Raw genomic sequence first — 20,353 nt, forward strand, 5'->3', positions numbered from 1 at the left:
CGGCGGGCAGGCCGCGTCCCCGCCGCGGTGGAGGCGGAGGGCTTGGGGATGCCCGTCACGTGGCCGCCCGTCACGTGGGCACGCGCGCCCTTCTCGTTGGTTGCCCCGGGAAGGCCGCGCGGCCACTTCCGCCCGGGGGAAAGATGGCGGCACCAGCGTCGTCGCCGTGGGGTCGCGCCCGCGCGCGCCGTTCCCGGTCCGCCTCTTCCCGGAAGAAAGATGGCTGCGGCCTAGGCGCGTCCCGTTGGAGGCGTCTCGGGCGCTCGGGCCCCGCTCGGCGGATCCTGGGCGAGGGGAGGGAGGCCGGTGAGTGAGGGCCCCGGGGCGGGGCGTCGGGAGGTCGGCAGACGCTGGACCCTGGGCCCCTGCCCTTTCTGCCCACACCGACGGATCCTGCCGGGAAACTGAGGCTGAGGGACGCAGGTCGGCAGGGGAGTGGGGTGGACCCCGCTATTTACCAGCGAGGTGACCTCCCTCCCCTCGTCTGTAAAAGGTGCCCTAATTGGTAGGACTTGGTGAAGAAAGATTTGAAATGGTGGTTGTAAAGCCCTGGATTTCCTGTCCAGCCAGTGACAGTTGTTAGGAAGACTCTTAGTGGGACTCCTAAAACCGGGACAGAGCTGTCGGAATAAGGTTTGCGTTTTGATCGGCAAGAGATCTAGGTTCGCCAGAACGGACACCCCAGGGTGGCCAAGAAGTGTCGCCTCCACTTAAGCTGGGCACCCTGGGGTGGCGTTACCACCCTCCACTGACGTCGTTTCTACCGGAGGGGGATTCCCTGGTCAAGGGACAAAGCCCCTGCCCTTTGAAATCCATTCTGGTGGGGCAGGCAGAGGGCGAGGAATTGAGCAGTTGACTGAGATATTCAGCCATGCTGCTCCTGTTGTGCTTTCCAAGATAGGTAATTGTCATAAGCGAGAGGAGGAAGTGTCACTTGACCTCGTGGTGTCTGTTCAGTTATCTTGGGGTTGCATTTTGTACAGAACGTAGCGTACCACCCATGAAGATAGGCGGAGAATTGATCTTGGTCTTTCAAGGAGCAAAGTACAGTGCGTTTGGACACGGTATGTGTTTTTATGGCCACAGTCAGTAAGGGTTATAGTAACGTCAGGGGAAAGTCCTCTGGGTTTGTGCGCCACTTTCCTAGCCAGGAGAGCTGGGACACAGCACCGGAGTCCCACTCCAGCAGGAAAGGACGCCGTCCAGGCCACTGGAAGGAAACCCAGCATGAGCACCTGTGTCGCGGGCTCCCTGCCTTGGTGACTGCAGGCTGCGTTTCCTCCCAGGCCCACCTTCAGGCGGCCCCTCTGCGTCTCCTTGGCACCTGCACAGCACCTCCACTTAATACCCTGTGATGTGCTTGCTGGGGCTGTGGGTTCCCCGCCAGGCACCACTTCTTCGTGGTCTGTTTACATACAGCCATGTCGGTTTTGAGTCACGTGCCCTGCTCTGTTCCCATGGGCCCCGGGCTCTTTATTGTACGCTGTTGCAGGGCGCTCACGTTTTCAGGAGCACGCGTGTTGCAGTGTGGCAGAAATACCTGCATGTGTTCACTCGCTTCTGTGGCGCGCCTGCTAGGCGGTGTGACGGCTCTTGGGACGGTGACGTGGGGGAGGGTGTGACGCTCTGGTAGATGCGATTGAGGGGCGGTCACAGTACAGAGAACACCATGGGACAGCTGCTTGTGGAGAGGTGGCAGGCACTGGGGGGAGGGGTGTCCGCTGCCCTGTGAGAGGTGCTCCCTCAGAGGGGTGAGACATATGAGAGCAGGGGCTTGTTGAAGGGCCCAGGTAGGACCCAGGTTCAGAAGATTAACGCACAGAGGCATCACCTGTCAGGAGGATAATGCCAGTCAGGAGCAGTCAGGCTGAAAAGGAAGCATCGAATAAGCAAGAGGTGACGTCCGCTAGTGTGGCCTGGCCAGCCAGGGCTGTGTGCCCTCACGCTGTGGTGTGGCGGCCGTGCCGCTGGACAGCATAGGCATCTGCTTTGCCGCAGCTTGGCGGCAGATGGCTCCCTGGCCTGCGGCGGGTGTGTCCAGGGCCCGCCACCCCTGGGCTTGGGTACCGGTGGGCTTCCCTCGGCTGCTCCTCCATGGAAAGACTGCCAGAAGAGGGGAGGGTCTCAGCCGCACCCGCGACGACCAGGCTACATCAGGCGCAAGAAGGAGCTAGAGCCCTGTTTGGGAAGTGTGCAAGGCGAGTGTCCACGCGGGTGGGCGGGCAGGTGGCCGGGCAGCTGTGCCCTGTCCCAGCACCGGCCAGAGGGAATCTGGAGGCACCTGGAGGGTGAGGGAAGGCAGGCGGGCCCATGCAAAGGAGCAGATGTGGGAGAAGGCTGCGATGGCCGAGTGTTAGTGGCCCTGGGATCCTTAATGTGGTGACGTGGACAGGAAGGTGGCCTTGGTTCACCGTTGCCAGGCCAAGGCCCACCTAGGATGACAGACCTCCTGGTGCCGCTGTCTTGGTGGTCCTGTGTGAACACGAGCAAGAACGTGGGTGCGCTCACATGCACGTATATGTAGGTGTACGTGTGTAGGTGCGTGTGCACAAACATGTATAGGGGTACATGTGCGCACACTTACACCTATGTGCCTTGTGCATGCACGTGCATGTGTGCACATCTGCAGAGGTCACTGAGGTGGGAAGGTGGGAAGGGGCTGGTGCCCTTCTAGGTGGGTTTGGGCGTTTGCACTGGCACCAGGCTCAGTCCTCACAAAGCCCCAGGGTGGGGGAGGGGCCTCCCGTTACAAGGGGGAAACTGAGGCTGGGGAGGTCAGGAAACTTAGCCAAGTTCACAGAGCTCACAAAGGCTGAGTTGGGATTTGGAGAGTGAATTACCACGTCTCTGGGGTCAGTCTCGGTGGCAGAAGGGATGGAGAGAGGCTGTTAGGCCCGCTGTAGCCATTGGAAGGGGCAGGCCTAGTGGTGCTGGGCGGCTCTCGACATGGGGCCACTTCATCCGAGTAAGAGAGATGAGAGCTGGAAACCCAGCATCTTTCGAAAAAAAAAAAAAAAAAATAGTATGTCTAGTACGGATCCTGTCAAGCCAGAACTTCTGTTTCACGTTGTAAGTAAACGCTTCTTTGGTGAAGTATTTGCTGAGTCTCCCCTAAACGATGGCTGTGTTCTCTTTGTAGGCCCTTAATGCTGGGGTCTGGCAGCCACGGGCTGTTGGCTTTCTGCAGGGCCCGGGGTGGTGGGAAGGCTGTGACCCCAGGCCCCCCTTCCTCACCTGCCCCGCCCCTCTCTCCCCAGCTGCTGGCCGCACTCGCGGGACATCCTGAAGTCCGGACCCAGGTGGCCATGGCATCCAGGCAGCCTTCCCTCTGTGGCCTGGCTTCTCACTGCCTCTGGGTCTTGGGGGTCATCCTTCTGATGGATGTGTCTGCCCGGCCTGCCAACCACTCATCTGCTCGGGAGAGGGCAGGCAACAGGGAGGAGCATGAGATCGTGCCCCCAGACCACCTGAATGGGGTGAAGCTGGAGATGGATGGGCACCTCAACAAAGACTTCCACCAGGAGGTCTTCCTGGGGAAGGACATGGACGGGTTTGAGGAGGATGCGGAGCCACGGAGGAGCAGGAGGAAGCTGATGGTCATCTTCTCCAAGTAGGTGCCCAGGCCCGGGGTGGGGGGTGGGGGGCAGTTAGGACCTAACTGATTTGCTCACCTGGCACTTAGTGTGGCCAGAGCCCATGCACGCCATGTGCTGGGGCTGGCTGGGGTCACAGGTGGCAGGGACCCAGGACCTTAGGGCGCTTCCTGCCTGGCATGGGCCTGGTGAGTTCCAGGCTCCCAGGGTACCGTGGTGACACAGTCTTGTGCCAGGACCCAGGATGCATGGCTCCCAGGACCCAGGATGCATGGCTCTCGGTTCCAGGAAGGAGACGGAGAGGAGCTTGGTCATGGGGCTGACTTTCTTGTGGGAGCCACTCTGAGTGCACACAGGTGTCACACAGGCTGTGCACACACGCACAGGCCACGTGCACTGGCTGCGAGCACACACAGAGGTCACATGGCTGGGGGGCATTGGAACCTCCGAGGGAGGAGAGGGGCCTCATGGCCCGGGCGTGAGCTCAGGAGGAGGCCCTGGGCCGTTGGACTGGGCTGTTTCCTGAGCCTGCCAGCCTCAGCTTCCTCACCTGCGCGAGGGCGCGTTGAGAGCCCTGCTTCCCGGGCGTGGTGAGAAGTCCCGGGACCCTGTGTTTGCTGTCAACTTGTAGGACAGGGTGGGAGAGGGCGGAGTACAGGTGGAGGCCAGCGGGGCGGGCAGAGGGAGAGGGTGTGCAGAAGGGCGTGGCGGGTTTTGCCCAGAGAGGGGTGGGTGGAGACTAAGCAGGTGCAGGTGGAGGTGAGGAAGGGCAGGGTGGGTGTGAGGCCCCCTGCTGCTGAGCAGAGGCGTCAGGTGCCCCAGTCATCTAGCAGGGGTGACGAGAGGCAGCCAGCAGGCGTGCATGTGTCCTCGGCGTAGAAGGCCAGGTCTGGACGCTGGGTGAGAGGTCCAGATAGAGGACCGTGGCCAGAGCAGGGCCTGCGGGGTTCAGAGGTGAGGAGGAAGAAGCCACCAGGAGGCTGTGGCGTAGGAGCACGTTGCTTTCCTGTGCGGCCCCCTCGGATGCCACCCAGGAGGGACGGGTGACTGTCAGCTGTGCAGTGCACCACAGCCTTGTCCAGCATACGGACTTCACTACTATCTTTGGAGTGAACTTTGCTGCTTCCAGTGGGCAGAGGAAAGCTGGGAACTGAGCCACCAGGTGGCACGTGGCTCCTTCTTGGTGGTCGGCTGGAGGCGGCAGGGTTGGGGTGCCCTTTCTTTTGTCTCCATGGCACCCTGATGGGGTTTCCCTGGATGGGGCTTGGTGAGAGAGGTGGATCCCGGAAGCCCGCCAGTGAGGGGCGCTCTGTGCACCGGATGCAGGGAGGGTCAGGGGGAGTAGCAGGTGGGCTGCCCACGGGGGGGGCAGGAGCTGGGGGCATTTGGGCTGGCTGAGACCGAGGACAGAGGTGGGCGCTGCCAGATCACGTGGAGGGCGCCGGGCTCTTCCCAGGAATCTGTTGGGAGCACCCAGACCCCCACTGAGAACCACCTTCCCGGCAGCCTGGAGAGGATGGTCTGCACCACTTGGTGGGCCAGGGCCAAGTGTATGCCCACAGTCAGTCTTTGGGCTGAAAACGCCCAGGTAAGGGGATCTACCCAGGCCTGCCCTGGGCATCCTCGGGAGAGAGGGTGGCTCCACCCTGGGCCCTGAGGTGCCCTTGGGACTTTGGACCTGTGAATATCTTACCCGTTACAAGATCTTCCATCCAAACAGATTCAAATTCAGCTCTTGGACCAACAGCAGGTTCTCCTGGCCCTGCTTCTGTGCCTCAGAGGCCTTGGCACCTCTGTGCGCTGGGGCCTGGAGGGTCTAGTGGAGGGGCCTAGGGCTCCGGGAGGAAGGGGCCGCCAGAGGGGCCAGGCAAGGCCTACCGGTGATGGCAGTGGGGCAGAATCCAGAGAGGGTGGATTCGCCCAGACACTCAGTGCCAGGGGCAGGTGGGTGACACTGGAGCGGGGTCCTGAAGGAGCGAGGCGCACGGTGGGGAGGCGGGACACTTTCCTGCTGTGCGTACGTTCTAAATGTTGAGGGTTAGTTCCCTACCTGGTTGGGACGTGGGTGGGTATCGGACAGCGATACTGAGGGAGCCTGCGCTGCAGCAAGGCCAGGAGCGTCAGAGCCCACCTGAGGCTCACACCAGGGGCTCTGAGGGCTGGGTATGCGGGGGTCTGTGTGTGGGGGGGGGTCTTCCGGGCCACACCTGGGCCTTCTCTTCCTGGGCACCTGTGTGCATGCAGCCACGAGGGGCCCTGCGGTGTGGAGAGGTGGCGTGTGCTCAGGGGTCACGATGCTGAGAACACGTCACCCAAAGTGCAGAAAACTGGGCCCGCAGCCAGTCGCTGCCAGGCGGAACCGGGTCGCGCCGGCTCACACGCCAGCTGCTGCTCGTTCGTCTCTCAGGCATGGCTGTGTCTGTCCCGAGTGGCGTCCCCGATTTTGTGGGGTCACAGGCAGGGAGCCTCGAATCTCTCTCACTGCCCCTCGTGGCCGTGGCTTCCACATGGACTTTTTGGTCCCCTGCCCAAGTCACGTGTGGCCTCAGGGTCTGGTTTTGATGAAAGTAATGTTGCCACAACATTTCTGAAATAAGCTGTTTGTTTTGGAAGAATATGAGATTTACGGAAAAGTGTTGAAGACGGCCGGTTTCCCCAGACCCGGACACTGAGGTGAGCGCGGTGCCTCTGTCAGAACTAAGAGTGCTGCGTTCCTGCCGCCTACCCCCAGTCGCAGGTGTCACTCAGGCCCCCAGCGTCCCTGTCCGGGTCCCACGCTGCGCTGAGCGTCACAGCTCCTTTGTCCCCTCTGGGGTGTGCTGTGTCTGGGACTCTCTTGCTTTGTCATGACCTTGACGGTTTGGGGCGGACGCACAGGTGCCGGGTTTGTCTGTTGTGTTTCCTCGCGGTCAGAGGGAGGTTGTGGCTTCGGGAAAGGACACCCCAGAGGTGAGGTGGCCCTCTTGTCACAGCCTGTCGGGGTCACGTGGGCCCGGTCACCGGGGTCGGGTGGTGCCCGCCGGGTGTCCCTCTGTCTTCCGGGGCGGCTCCGTTGTCACTGCTCCCTGCAGGGTGGGAATGGAGCTGTGCCTCCCGGTGCGTGGGGGGGGGGGGGGGGGCTGTCGGACTTGGAACCCGGAGGGAGGACGTGTCCCCCACGTGCGCATGTTGGTCGGTGGCCCCTTCCGCCAGCGGGGGCTCCTGGGTGTTCGTCGTGCACCCGGGGTGCCGTCCAGCACTGCGGTTGTGCTGCTGCCCTGGCCCCAGCCTTGGCTGGTGGGGGGGTCCTGCATGGGTCTGTTTGGGGGGCACCGCCTCCCTTCCTGGCGCTGCCGGCGGCTCCAGGTCCGTGTTGTTGTGCGGCCGCCTCCCCCGGGAGCCCCGGTGCCTTTTACTGGAGGGCGGTGTTGAGGCCCGGGCCCCGGGCGCGGTGTGCGCCTGCCGCCGGCGCCGCTGCCCGGGTCTCGTCGGTGGACGAGCTGGCTGACGTGTGCATGCGTACTAATGTGTGCGTTTGTAGGTGTCATGCACACATGTCCTGACATGTGTACGCGTGTGTGCACTAGTCAGTGCACGTGAGTATTGCTAACTCATGCTTGCATGGGAGTGTGCTAACCCGTGCACACATGTGTACAAGCCACATTTGCTTCTCCATCTTGGCATCTGCACCTGCCATTGGAACATGACCCTGCTCTGGCTTCACCGCTCTGGTCTGGGCCCCAGCCTCTGGGTTGACCGTGCGGCCTGCCGAGAGCCCACCGTGGCCCCCGGACGGTTGGGGAGGTGGTGCTGGGCTTCAGCTGCAGAGCAAACGCCAGCCTTCCCTGCCACCCCCAATGTGCCCTGACGCCTCCGGCACCACCGTTGGGTAGAGTGTGTCCCTGTTCATGGCGGTGGAGCCCTGCCCGCCATCCTTGAGTGCGTCCGTCGGCCCACCTGGTCTGACGTCGCCCCTCTGCCCGCAGGGTGGACGTGAACACGGACATGAGGATCAGCGCCAGGGAGATGCAGCGCTGGATCATGGAGAAGACAGCAGAGCACTTCCAGGAGGCCATTGAGGAGAGCAAGGTGCACTTCCGCGCCGTGGACCCCGATGGCGACGGTATGGCCGGTGGGACTCCGGCTGCCAGGAGGGGGGCGGTGCGCAGAGGGCAGAGGATGTGGGGTGCCCGCCGCCACTGCCCACGAGACAGGCCTCCCGGCTTGCGTGTCCCCCGCGGGCGAGGACGGGGTGCAGGGGACGGGCTGGGGCTTCAGGCCGGGGTCTGGCCGTTCCGCTGCTTCTGCTCCTGTAGTTGCCTGGCATCTGAAAACAATTACATACCTCTGTTCGTGGATTTGTCCTTTATTTTTTCTTGTAAGTTTACTTATTTATTTATTTATTTAGAGAGAGAGAGACCATGTGCGCGCACGTGCGTGCAAGTGGGGCAGGGGCGCAGAGCGAGAATCCCCAGCAGGCTCTGTCCTGACCGCTCAGCGGGGCTTGAACTCCCAAACCGTGAGATCGTGACCTGAGCTGAAACCACGAATCAGATGCTTAACTGACGGCCCCAGCCAGGCGCCCCTGCACGCATCTGTGTCAAACTGTCCGTTGTCCAACAACCCTAGCAGTTGGTCGTTTCTTCTAGGCCGTGTGTCATGGGACGAGTATAAGGTGAAGTTTCTGGTGAGCAAAGGCCACAACGAGAAAGAAGTTGAGGAAAAGATAAAGAATGGCGAGGAGCTGAAGGTCGACGAGGAGAGTGAGCACCCAGGCCCTGCTGCAAGCCTGGAGGGGGAGGGGCGGGGCCGCAGGGTGAGGCGGGTGGGGCCTTTCCCAGACCTGCGGTTAAAACTTCAGGGATGGAAACTGTGCACTGGGATGGGGGCCAAGTTCTAGAGCGTGGCTGGAGAACCCTGGCGCCCTTCCCTGGTGACTGCCTTCCGCTCTGCCACCCCGTGCCCCCTGGGGGTCCCTGTGGGGCCCGGCATGTCCCGTTCCTCCTGCAGGCGGGGGCCACCATCCCTTCCCTTGTCCCATCGTGTCTTCTCTTGGCGGATGTGCGTGCGTGGGAGTTTCTCTGCGGCATCTTTGTGCCCACGACGCGGTCCCTGTTTGTCGCGTGTCCGCCGGCTGCTCAGGTGAGCGTGCTGGCGGCCTCTGCTTGGTGAAGGCTGCTGCTGTGTCCTCCCGGCCACAGCTGTTCACTGCCGTTGTGTCCCCAGATGAACGGTGGGTGCCCCTGCCTGTGCCAGCGTGCGTGTTTCTAGGCCTGGACCCCGTGTCCTGTGTCAGGACGGCAGCCATACCTGCTTTCTGTGTGTAATTTTCCTGTAGTCTTGAAGCCCGCGCACAGCGAGGAGCGTGACTGGCCTTCCTGCGTAACTTCTTTTTTTTTTTTTTTTTTAAATTTTTTTTTTTTTTTTTAATTTTTTTTTTTTTTCTAGGGGGGGGAGAGAGNCCTGCGTAACTTCTGTCCTGTGGTCTTGATGCGACTGCTTAGTGGTTCCAGGTCTTTGTCAGCATTTCTTGGTTTTCTGTACAGGCAGTTGTGACGTCTGTGAAGCAAGAGAGTGTATTTCTTTCCCCCGTCTGGGTGTCTCTAACCTCCCTCCCTTTCTTTTGTGTTTGTTTATTTATTTTTTAATGTTTAATTTTAGGGAGAGAATGTGTGCACTAACGTGGGAAGGGCAGAGAGGGGGGACAGAGGGTCTGAAGCGAGCACAGAGCCCGATGAAGGGGCTCAAACTCACAACCTGAGAGATCCTGACCTGAGCTGAAATCAAGAGTCAGTTGCCTAACCGACTGAGCCCCCAGGCGCCTCTTTAATTTCCTTTTCCTATCTTATCACATTGGCTGGAATTTCCCGTACGGTGTTGAAAAGTACCTTTTTCTTGTTCTGATCTTTGAGGCAAAGTGTCAATTTCCTCACTGCTGAGCATGACATGGGCTGTAGGGTTTTGTAGACGTTCTTTGTTAAGTTGAGGAAGTTCTTGTCTGTTCCTTGTTTGCTGCAAGTTTGGCTCACGAATGGGTGTTGGATCGTGTGTAATGCTTTTTCTGTGTTGGTAAGGTCATATGATTCTTCTTTTCCAGCCTGTTGAGGTGATGATTGTATTAATTGTTTTTTGGATGTTGAATCGTCCTGCGTACCTGGGGTAAACCCCACTTGGTCGTGGGATGTAATTCTTCTTGTGTTTTTGGATTCAATTTGTGGATATTTTGTGGCGCATTTTTGCATGAGAGACTCCAGTCTGTAGTTTCCTTTTCTTGCAGCGTCTGGTAGTGTCTGAGTTTCCAGCTGACCCCTGGAGGGCCGCCTGTCAGGGGCACCTTGTTAATGTCTCATGCCTTTATTTTTCCTGCTCAGTCCGTCCATGGGGAATGTGTAACGTAGAAGAGCCTCAAGTTACACAGCACAGGGGCTCCTGGACGTCCTGTGACGCCGGCCGGCCTTTCCCGCTTCCCAGGAGGTCATCCCCGTTCCCGTTCTGTCCCTTTTAAACCCTGTACCTTGGACATTACTACTTTTTTCCTGAAATGGTTGTTTGCCTTTTTCGTATCTGTCTGTGCTGTGTGTTCTCATGGTTTGTCCTGAGGTCCTGGCTGTCCCCCGAAGGTGTAATTTGGAGGCGTCTGGGCATCCCGAGGGGCCTCTGCCCTCTGCCCTCTGCCAGCGTTGGTGACTTGGCGCTGGCATCTGCGGTGCCCGCTGGGGCTTGGGCTGCTGGCTCCCTGTCCTTGCCCCTCTCCGGAGCTAGTCTGTCTTCAGTGCCTTTCCCTTGGGTGTGTCTGGGGTCAAGACCCGTCCTTCAGGGGCGTGAGTTCTGTCACCTCAGCACGTATCTCACGGTCTGTGTTCCCTTCTTCTGTGTGGGTGGGGCACTGCAGGTGAGGCGCAGTGCAGAGGGCCTGGGAGGCCGGGGGCGGGCCGGCCGGGGCTGCAGGCAGGCGTGAGGGGCCCCACGTGGTGGTCTGCCTCCTCCGGGGGCCTGCACTCAGCAGGTGGCTGTGGGCTCATGGGGCTTGCAGGGGTCTGCGCCCGGCCTCCCTCCAGCTTCTGGCGCCGCCGGCATCCCTGCTGCGGCGGTGTTGCCTCAGTCTCTCATGCTGGCTTCCATGCCCACCTTCAGTGCCTGGTGACCTCACCCCGAGACCCTTAAATGGCTCTGGCTGCATAGACCTTTCTCCAGGTCAGGTGCTCCTCGCAGCCCATGGGCCGATGGGGCAAGTTTGTGCTGACCCCGTCAGTCTCGGCCCCACACAGGGAGGGGGCCACCGGTCACCCCACTTTCCTTTAAGTGGATTCACCATTAAAAGTAGGTCACCGTGGGATCTTCTGTTCATCAGAAGGCTCTAAGACTTGAGATGACAGGTGCTGTGTGGGCTGCAGCCGTGTCCCCTGTTGCGATGTGCCAGGGCCTGGGGGTCCCCGTTCCCAGTGACGGTGGCGCGGGTGCAGGCCGGCCTCGTGCTTGAGCCCTTCCCCCTCGCCTGGCCTCGCCCTGGACCGCCCCTGAGCCTGCGAGGCTGCGGGCCTTCCCACGGAGGGAGAGTAGGGGTGTAGTGAGAGTGTGCGGGGGATGCTTGAGTCATATCTGGAAGCTGGGTTTTCCTCCAGGGCCCTACTCTCCATGTACAGCGCACGTGAAGGAGATGGAAAGGAGCGAGGTTGTGCTTTGTTCCTTTAGGTGTGCGGGAGGGTGAGTCAGCCTATACTGTGCTTTCCATTGCTCCTGGGGAGCGAACAACAACAGTGAGCTGGGGCGGGGCGGGGGGGAGACTGTGGGGAGGGCTTTGTCTGAAGTGGGGTCAGCACCTGTATTTGAGGAGCTGTCTGTGTCCGGGGGGGAGGTGTCTGGATCTTGTGGGATGAGGGTCTGTGTCTGTCTGCCAGCTTTGTACCCTTTGCCTCCCTGAGGCCCGAGCTCGGCCTCCCTCGCCGCGGTGTCCTGAGCTGGCCCTCCTGCGCGGGCAGCGGGCCCCAGCGCTCTCCCGGGGGGCCGGGGGCATGCGGGTGCCCGGGGGCCTCGGTCCTCACGGAGGTGCCTCTCTCAGCACAGGAAGTCCTAGAGAACCTGAAGGACCGGTGGTACCAGGCGGACAACCCCCCCTCAGACCTGCTGCTGACCGAGGACGAGTTCCTGTCGTTCCTTCACCCCGAGCACAGCCGTGGCATGCTCAAGTTCATGGTCAAGGAGATTGTCCGGGACCTGGGTGAGGCCCCACCCATGGCCCTAGCGCCCCAGGGTGGGGGTGGGGGGCAAGGGCAGCTGGGCTGGAGGGCAGGGCCCGTGGCACCTGCAGCGACCCTCCTGCCAGGGGCTGGCCGGGGGGTCTCCGAGGCTGTGTGGCCCCCTGGTGAGGGAAGGTCAGGGCTTGCCCTGTGCCATCTGACCTCCGCCAGGCTCCTGGGCAGGTCATGTGAGACGTACCTGTTTAGGGTAAAATTTAACAGGCTAAAAATTCGGTAGCAGACCTGTTTGGTTGACTTTCTTCTGGGTGAGCCTGGGTGGTCGCGAGCCCACTTGGGGTCTGAGCGTCCGCACCTCTGTCCTGCAGACCAGGACGGCGACAAGCAGCTCTCGCTGTCCGAGTTCATCTCTCTGCCCGCGGGCACAGTGGAGAATCAGCAGGGCCAGGACATTGACGACAGTTGGGTCAGAGACCGGAAAAAAGAGTTTGAGGAACTGATTGACGCCAACCACGACGGGATCGTGACCATGGCAGAGTTGGAGGTGCGCGCGGGTGATGGGGGGCGTGGGAGCACCCCTGGCGTTGGACACAGGGCCCTGAGTCGCTGCAGTGGAAAGGAGGCGGCACCGGTCCAGCTGGGGCAGGTCACTCAGTGGCACCTAGAAGTGGGCAGGGCTGGCGTCTGATGGCTACAGGCTCCCTGGTGGTGGTGGTGGGGGGGGGTGTTCCACCCCACCAGCCTGGTCGCCTTTGACGCTCAGAGAGGATTCGAGTGGAAAAACAGGGAGCCCAGTGGTGTGCCTCTGCCTGCCCCCTGCTCGGGGTGTCTGGGATGTCTTAGCCTCTCGAGGTTCCAAGGAGCCACTCCCCAGTGGGCCGTGGGCCGCGTTGGAATCCACCATCTTCCCCTGAAGTGTTTTCACTGGTACCGTGTGGGCTTGTTTTTTCCCATTGCTGGATGACTCATTTGTTGCACCCCAGAATTCTCTGATCCCTGCTGATACCTGGCGGACAGACACCTTGGTTCAAGGATCGAACGGTGGCTGATTTGGTCCATGTCCCTGCCTTTGTCTGTGCCCCGCGTGACCTGCTGTCAGGCCCTGGGGGGTGCCACGCAAGGCTTCTTGCGCTCCAGGAGAGCTTCCCCCCTCCTGTGGTAGGGGCTCCCTGGCGAGGACGGGGAGGTAGTGAGTCTCCCGCACCTGAACAGGTGAAGGCTGCCTGGCCTTGAGCCACTTGCAGCCTGATGTCTTCATTCCAGAACATTCAGGAACACACCTCTATCCCCTTCTTGCTGCTTCTGTGCTCTCAGCCAGTGGGGGCGGTTTAAACAAGGATTTGCTCTCTGTGGCTGTTTAGAGGGTTCAGGCCCTGCTGCCGCCTCCCTGAGGCACAAGGTGCTGAGCTCGCCGGCCAGGCATCCATGTGGGGCGGGGGCCTCCGCCTCGGAGGGGGGGGGGGTCTCTCAGCTGTGTCACCGCGCACCGTAGTGACGANGCCCTTAACGAGGCCAAGCAGATGATCGCCATCGCCGACGAGAACCAGAACCGCCACCTGGAGCCTGAGGAGGTCCTCAAGTACAGCGAGTTCTTCACGGGCAGCAAGCTGATGGACTACGCCCGCAACGTGCACGAGGAGTTCTGAGCCTGCGCCCCTGTGGCCTTCCCCCCGCACCTCGCCGGCCTGCCCCTCCTGGAAGTCTCCCTCCTCCCTGCCACCCGAGGCTGAGGGTCCGGGCTCCTTATACGTGTGCTTGAGCAGGCCTGAGCCCCCGAGGTAGGCCGTGGGCTGGCCGCCCCCGTACGCGGGGCCCCACGTGCCGCCGCGTCTCACTTCTGAGAAGCGGGTGCTGTTGTGCGAAGGCACTGACCGCAGTGGCGCCCTGTGGGCTCCCCACACCCGTGGGACGTAACGTGGCTCCTGCCGCTTCCTTGAAAACCGAGCGGTGGAGATCGTGCTCGAATGTGCTGCTGGTAGCCAGCCGCTAGGGGTGCCTGCCCTTCCCGGGGCGCTGGGGAGGGGCTGTCAGGATGTCTGGTCTCCAAAAACACAAACACTTGTGACAAGAATCTTATGAATTTACTTTAAAATATAGTTGCCTTTTTCTCCCAGCTTCTTTTATTTTTTTAAGCCCATACAACGATTTTGGAACATTTGTGGCTAGGTGGCTTCCACTTAGCGCTTTTGAGGTGGGCGATTTGGTGAGAACAGAGAGTTTGGTCAGGCAGGTGCGGGAAGGACCAGCTGCATGTGACGGATGTGTTTACCGGCAACGGGGACGTCTGGGAGCTCGTGGGAGACGGCTTTCGCAGGGAGCCGAGGGTCTGGGGGCGATCCCCTGGGAGGGGTGGGGGGGCCAGGGAAGCGGAGTTTCTGGTAGAGCAGGAAGGTCTAAGGACAAGCCCTTAGGGGAGGGGCCGAGGGGAGAAGGCAGGAGGCCGCTGAGAGCAGCCCCGGAGCCCCCAGCCTGGCTGGTTGTGGGGGACAGAGCAGGGGCGGCCAAGGGGCCCAGAGTCTCGCTGAGCCAGTGGCCAGGGCCTGGGGGACAGGAGGGGGGTGTTGGCTGAGGTCCCACCAGACCTGCATTTCACGCTTGCTGTCCCAGCCCTTCCTGGGGGTCAGCTGTGCCCAGTGCTTAACTGGCGTCGGGGGCAGAGGGCATTGAACTGTGAGGTCTTGAGGGTTCCTGACCCCACGCGCCGCTGAGCTGCCACCCCCAGTCTGCCCTCCCTGCCGCCCCCCTCCTCGCTGGCCATCCCCTCAGGAGCCTTGCCCTGTGGTCTGTGGCTCCTCAGTGGGCAGTTCACCCGGCCAGTGGGTCCACCCTTGCCACAGGGACCCGCTTCCGAAAAGCGTGGGGTGGGGCTTTTGCAGAGGAACAAGGGCGCGGTGACACCAGGGCAGGTTTCTAGGCAAACAAGAGGAAAGACTTGAGAAGGGACGGAGTGCGTGGTGGGAGGGGCCCCCGTGGTGGCCAGGCCCACGCGGGTGCATCAGCAGCAAGCAGGTGTGTGACGCTTGGAGGAGGCGTGGGCTGAGCCCGGGGTGGGGGGGTCAGCTGGGCCCACAGGATGGGGGTGGAGCCTGTGGGTGATGCACAGTTGTCTGTGCTCCTTGGGTCACTGCGGACAAAGGCCCGGGCCTCGGGCCAGGTGTGCAGGGCCTCAGGCAGCGGAGGCGGCCCCGCCGGAGGGCAGGTGGCCCGGAGGGGAGCGCTGCCCACCAGACCCCAAGTTCCCTCAACCTCAGAGGCTCCGGTTTGTTTCTGTGAATTTAAGAAAAGGTTTCTCTCACCCCCTATGGGCGATGGTGCACACGTGCACACGCACACACGCACACCCGGCTGGCTGGACGCCCTGATCCACTCCCTTGTGTGGACCCCGTCTCTCACTTCGGAGGCACAGGGAAGGCGGGCCCTGCGTGGCCCCCTGGCCCTGGCAGAGCTGCCTCTCCCTCCGCACCTGCTGCCGTGGGCCGTGGCCGCCTCTGTGGCAGCCTTGCCCAGCAGAGCCCAGGAGGAATTTCCCCGCAGATGGGCCGGGGGCGCGCAGCTTTCTTACCTGTTCTTCTCGGGGAGGGGGGTTTCCAGCTCCTACCCCCTCATGTCCCGTCCCCAAGGGAGGCCCCTGCCTGAAACTTTTTAAATTAATTGTTGAATGGTTAATTTCATTTCATGGTTACGATTTGAAAGGTACAAAAATGACACAATATAGCGTCCCCTTTCTCAAGGACACCCAGTGGTGTCAGAGCAGCGTGCAAGAGAAAATCACACATGTATGCACACGCATTCGTCTGGTGTGTGCACATGCGTGTGTGTGTGTGTGTGTGTGTGTTCTTCCCCTTTTACACACCACAGAGGCCCTGCACACGGGCCCTTCCCTCCTGCCCTGGATCCACCTGGCTCTGTGTCCGAGGACGCCACGCACTCCGTGAGATCATTGGGGCGTCGTTCTAGTCTTTACTGTTGCCTTGGTGCTGTGGGGACACCCTGAGCCCAGGGTGGGTGTGGGGCGGGGCAGGGCGGGGAGAGCCTGATGTGGTCTCTGAAGTTCGTGGGGCGGCAGAGCTGGCCCCTGCCCGGCCAGGGCGTCGGATCGGGTGCTGATGGTTGGTTTTCCCAGCCCCACCCCAACACATACCTGGGTGCTCACACACGTCCCGGCACGTGAGACACACACGTGCGCCCCACACGGACACAGGTTCACACATGCTCCCAGGCACACGGTGCACCCAGGACACACCTGCAGGCGTTTGGTCTGTGGCCGTCCGAGCAGCGTAGCGTGGAGGGGGCAGCTTAAACGGCAGTCCTGGGGGCCAGACATCTCAGGTCCAGTGTGGGCAGGGCTGCTCTCTCCTGAGGCCTCTCTCCTTGGTGGCAGATGCCGCCTTCTCCTTTGTCCTCACGGGGCCTCTCTGCAGTCTCCTGGGGTCTCTCCCAAAAGGACACCAGTCCCGTGGGATCAGGGCCCCGCCCTCTGACCCCATCTAACCCTAACCACCCCCCTCCAGGCCCCACCTCCAAACACAGCCACATCAGGGATCAGGGCTTCCACATGTCAATCTGGGGACACAGTTCAGACCCTGCCACTTGGGGTGCTCAGGCAGTCAGCCGCTCACACACATGCTCACACAGCAGCACACCCCTGTGTATACACTCGCGTGCTTGCCTACACAGCTCCACGCCTGCACACGCTCGCACGCGGGCCCCACACAGCTCCCGCACGCGCACGCTCACTGTGTGACCACTGCCTTGCCCTGAGCTAGTTTTGGGCACTTGTGCCACGGACTGTGCTCTGGAGTCGGGCGCGCTGCTCTTCCTCCCCCTGAGCTGCTGCCAGTCGTGGGTCCAGGTGGTGAGGGGCCTGCCTCCTGACCCGGCGTGTTGCCGCAGTTCACCCATGTCCTGTGTACATTCTTCTGTGAGGAGGCGAAGATTGGCATGAACGTGGCCTTTTGTGTGTGTGTGTGGGAGGGGGCGTGTGGGAGCAGTCAGCCACCTGCTCCCCGGGGGGGGCCGGCCCTGCCCTGCGCAGGGAGAGTGGCCGCCTAGAAGGAGCAAGCTTTGGAGGGGTTCTGAGACTAAGCCTCTTCCAAGGGGCTTGGTTGGGCTGCGGAGGGGAGGAGGGTGTCCAGGGTGCCCAGCCAAAGGGGCTCCACTTCCCTGGTGCGATGGGAGCAAGAGGGGTCTGGAGTGGGGGGGGTGCAGACCAGATGGGCCCGGAAGGGGTCCTGGGGCTGCTGGTCCTCACCTTGGCCCCGGGGTCTGCCTGCTGCAGGAGGGCGTCCGGGCTGGTGCCCAGCCGCCAGCTGTCTGAGCCCGAGGTTGGTAGGTGTAGTTGAGGGGAGGGGGCCGGGGGCCCAGGGCAGAAGAGAAGCCCACAGCCTGGAGAACTGCTGCCCAGACAGGCTGCCTCCTGGCCCCAGCCTGGGTCAGGGGGTCGCCAGCGTGGGTCAGGGGTCGCCAGCCCTTCCTGGGCCTCCTTCCTCCTGGTACCCTCCTCCTCCCTCCCTCCCCACCCCTCCCCCGCAGCCCTTATAGCCACATCCTGCAAGGAAAACCCCCAGACTCCTGCACCACGGGCGGAGATGAGGAAGCTTGCGGAGGCTCGGCAGCTCAGGGCTCCTGGCTCCGCCGTCCTGCTCCTGGGGCTTGTGCTGGGCACCGCGGCGGGGCTCAACTGCACCGGAGACACCTACCCCAAGGGCACCAAGTGCTGCAATGAGTGCCCACCAGGTGAGTGGCCTGGCCTCAGGACTGGGGAGGGAGACACAGAGATGAGGGGGGGATGGGCACGTGGGGACGGGGACAGAGGGAGGGGGCGCGGAGGCCTGGGGACGTGCAGGTGGGGCCTCGGGACACAGGTGTCACGGGCTAGCGGACTCAGGCTGGTAGAGTGGGTGGCCTGCACCAGACCCAGGCCAGTGGGCCGGCCAGAGGCTGGGCGGGCCGGTCTGACCCCCCGGCCCTGCAGGTTACGGGATGGAGAGCCGCTGCAGTCAGGACCAGGACACCAGGTGCCGCCAGTGCACGTCCGGCTTCTACAACGAGGCCGTGAACTACGAGCCCTGCAAGCCCTGTACACAGTGCAACCAGAGTGAGCGCCACCCCAGCCCTGACCCCTGGCCCCTCACCTGTGTCCCGCTGCCCCGCCCAGCGCTCTCCCGAGGCCCCCAGAGCCACAGAGCCACAAACCCCAAACCACAGTGGGGGCTGAGACCACGTGGAGCCAGGGAGGAGCATGTGGCTGCCAGGTGGCCTTTGGGGGTAATGAGCCTCGGGTCCAAGGGCCACGTAGGGTTCTGGTGCAGGCGGGAAGGGAGGCTGCGGGAAGGCGGGAAGGGAGGCTGGGGCTGCCCCAGGGATGCGCCCCGGGGGCCAGGGGAGTATGGGCTCCAGGGACCGGGGACAGTCAGAAGTGCAAGCCAAGCTGTGTGTGGGGCTGCTGGTTCGGGGGCCCTCGGCTTTGGTCCTCTGGCCTCTCTGCAGCCCTGGCTTCCCTGCCAGCTGTGTGCCTCATCTGACCCCCTCAGGAAGTGGGAGCGAGCCCAAGCAGAGGTGCACAGCCACGCAGGACACGGTCTGCCGCTGCAGGCCGGGCACCGAGCCCCAGGACGGTTACGACCGCGGAGTTGGTGAGCCTCAGGTGGCGGGCCGCGGGTGGGGGGCAGTGTGTGCGGGAACCCGGGAGCGGGCGGCCAGGGTCACGTGCCTGTGGGGACCTCGGGAGCTGTGAAAGAGGAGTGTCTCCCGCATCACGCTTCTCATTTCCCTCTGTGCCCCCATCCCAAGTTCCTTTCCCCCAACAAACAGGTGTCCGAAGGGGGTGGGGCGGGGCAGTGTGGGCAGGGAGGGGCTTCCAGAGGCCACGCCAGGTGAGCGCCTGGCCCTCCAGGGCCGGCCCCCGGCGGCCGCAGCGTCCAGGTCCCTGGGGTGGCAGCACTGGACAAGACTGTCCTCGTCTTCGTTGTAGACTGTGCCCCGTGCCCAGCAGGATACTTCTCCCCGGGCGACGACCAGGCTTGCAAGCCCTGGACCAAGTGAGTGTCCTGCGGGTCTGGGGACCCAGGGGCCAGGCCTGGGAGCAGGAAGCTGCCGGCTGGGGGGGCTCCCGACTCCCCCCCCCCACAAATGGCCCCTGTCCCCTCATGACTCCTGTTCCTCATGGCTCGTCGTGACCCAGGGCCCCACCACGGCCCCTGCCTGCCTGCCCCGCCCTGGGCCAGCCTCCTCCCCCCAGCCGGGCTGCTGGGCCGGAGTGAGGAATGTGTGAGACTCTTTCCCAGGGCCCCTCTCAGCTGTAGCCGGGGACCCCGTGGTGGGGGCAGGAAGAGAAGAGCAGGCGGGTGGTTTGAGAGGTCAAGATGTGGCTGGAGCCGGTTGGGAGGAGACGGTGTGGGGGGCAGAGGGAGGGGAAATGGGGAATGAGGGTGTGAGCAGGGGCGTGGCCTTGGAGACCCTGCAGGCTGTGAGGTTCCCTGGGCAGGGGGGGGTGGGGGTGAGGGGCCTGGGCGGGTCTTTGGCCCTTCCCCTAGGCGAGAGTCTAACACACCCAAGGTGATCCCGTGTGAGGTCCCCATATCTCCCTGGTCCTGTCTCAGCACAGGGCCCANCAGCCAAAGCTCAGACGCCGTGTGTGAGGACAGGAGCCCGCCAGCCACTGTGCCTCAGGGGACCCAGGGCCCTCCAGCCGGGTCCCCTACCACGCAGCCCACCACAGCCTGGCCTGGGGCCTCCCGGGGGCCCTTCACACCCCCTGCAGAGCCTCCCAGGGGTAAGGCGCCCGGCCTCACCCCAGCAGGGCCCTCCCCCACTCCAAAAGAGAAGGGGGCTGTGGGGAGGGGGGATAGGGGAGAGACGCCCTCCGCCCTCCCCGGGGCCCTCCCGGGGCGGGTGGACCGCTTCCTCTGGCGTCCCCACAGGTCCGCAGCTGGCCGCCGTCCTGGGCCTGGGCCTGGGCCTGCTCGCCCCCGTGGTCGCCGCACTGGCCCTGCTCATGCACCACAGAGCCTGGCGGCCCCCTGCTGGTGAGTGCGGTGGGTCCCCAGCCCGGGCCGCTTCCCCGAGGGGTGAGGTCCCTGCCCACCACCCACCCCTTCCCTCCTCCCCAGGTGGAAATAGCTTCCGGACCCCCATCCAAGAGGAGCAGGCTGATGCCAACTCCACCCTGGCCAAGATCTGAGCAGCCAGTGCCCTCACCCCAGGCCAGGGGCCCAGAGTGTCTGCTAGACAACGAGGGGCAGTGGGGGCCGCCACACCCCACCACCCACCCTGCGCCGTTTTAGGTGCTCCTGGGCTGACACCCAGGGCTCTGCTACGTATGCTGTGTGTACTTCATGCCCAGGGTGGTGCCCCCCAATAAACGACATTGGCACATGTGGGTCTCTGACTGGGCACTGGTGGGCTGGGGGCTGCACACCTTGGTGCCAGGGGCAGTGGGAGCTGGCACTGTACCCGCCTCTGGCTGGAGAGGGGGCTCAAGCTGACCGCTCAGAGACCCCAGGACCCTTGCCCTCACCCCTTCTCTGGGCATGCCCCAGCACCTGTGGTGGGGCATGGGGGCCAAAATAAACGTCCTGGAGGGGG

The 20,353-nt window shown here is 62.8% G+C and overlaps 2 protein-coding genes across 3 annotated transcripts; both read left to right on the forward strand.

Moving 5' to 3' along the window:
* The first annotated feature begins 206 nt into the window (after positions 1-206).
* On the forward strand, positions 207-13,880 carry SDF4 (stromal cell derived factor 4). Of its 2 annotated transcripts, none has more exons than XM_077763944.1 (6): positions 207-306; positions 3,258-3,610; positions 7,559-7,695; positions 8,222-8,335; positions 11,632-11,790; positions 12,136-12,470. In XM_077763944.1, the coding sequence occupies exons 2-6, from the start codon at positions 3,306-3,308 to the stop codon at positions 12,453-12,455; spliced, it is 1,035 nt and encodes a 344-aa protein (XP_077620070.1). In that variant the 5' UTR covers positions 207-306; positions 3,258-3,305; the 3' UTR covers positions 12,456-12,470. The 2 variants fall into 2 exon arrangements, with proteins under 2 accessions (XP_077620070.1, XP_077620071.1); XM_077763945.1 differs by lacking the exon at positions 207-306 and adding an exon at positions 13,239-13,880 and having other exon boundaries at positions 3,263-3,610; positions 12,136-12,313.
* A 3,354-nt stretch (positions 13,881-17,234) lies between these two features.
* On the forward strand, positions 17,235-20,143 carry TNFRSF4 (TNF receptor superfamily member 4). The gene is made up of 7 exons (XM_077764008.1): positions 17,235-17,503; positions 17,742-17,864; positions 18,301-18,402; positions 18,741-18,807; positions 19,369-19,541; positions 19,690-19,794; positions 19,879-20,143. The coding sequence occupies exons 1-7, from the start codon at positions 17,356-17,358 to the stop codon at positions 19,947-19,949; spliced, it is 789 nt and encodes a 262-aa protein (XP_077620134.1). The 5' UTR covers positions 17,235-17,355; the 3' UTR covers positions 19,950-20,143.
* The last annotated feature ends 210 nt before the right edge of the window (positions 20,144-20,353 follow it).

Source organism: Crocuta crocuta, unplaced genomic scaffold (assembly GCF_008692635.1).
Source record: "Crocuta crocuta isolate KB4526 unplaced genomic scaffold, BGI_CrCroc_1.0 scaffold13, whole genome shotgun sequence".
NCBI classification, from domain to species: Eukaryota; Metazoa; Chordata; class Mammalia; order Carnivora; family Hyaenidae; genus Crocuta; species Crocuta crocuta.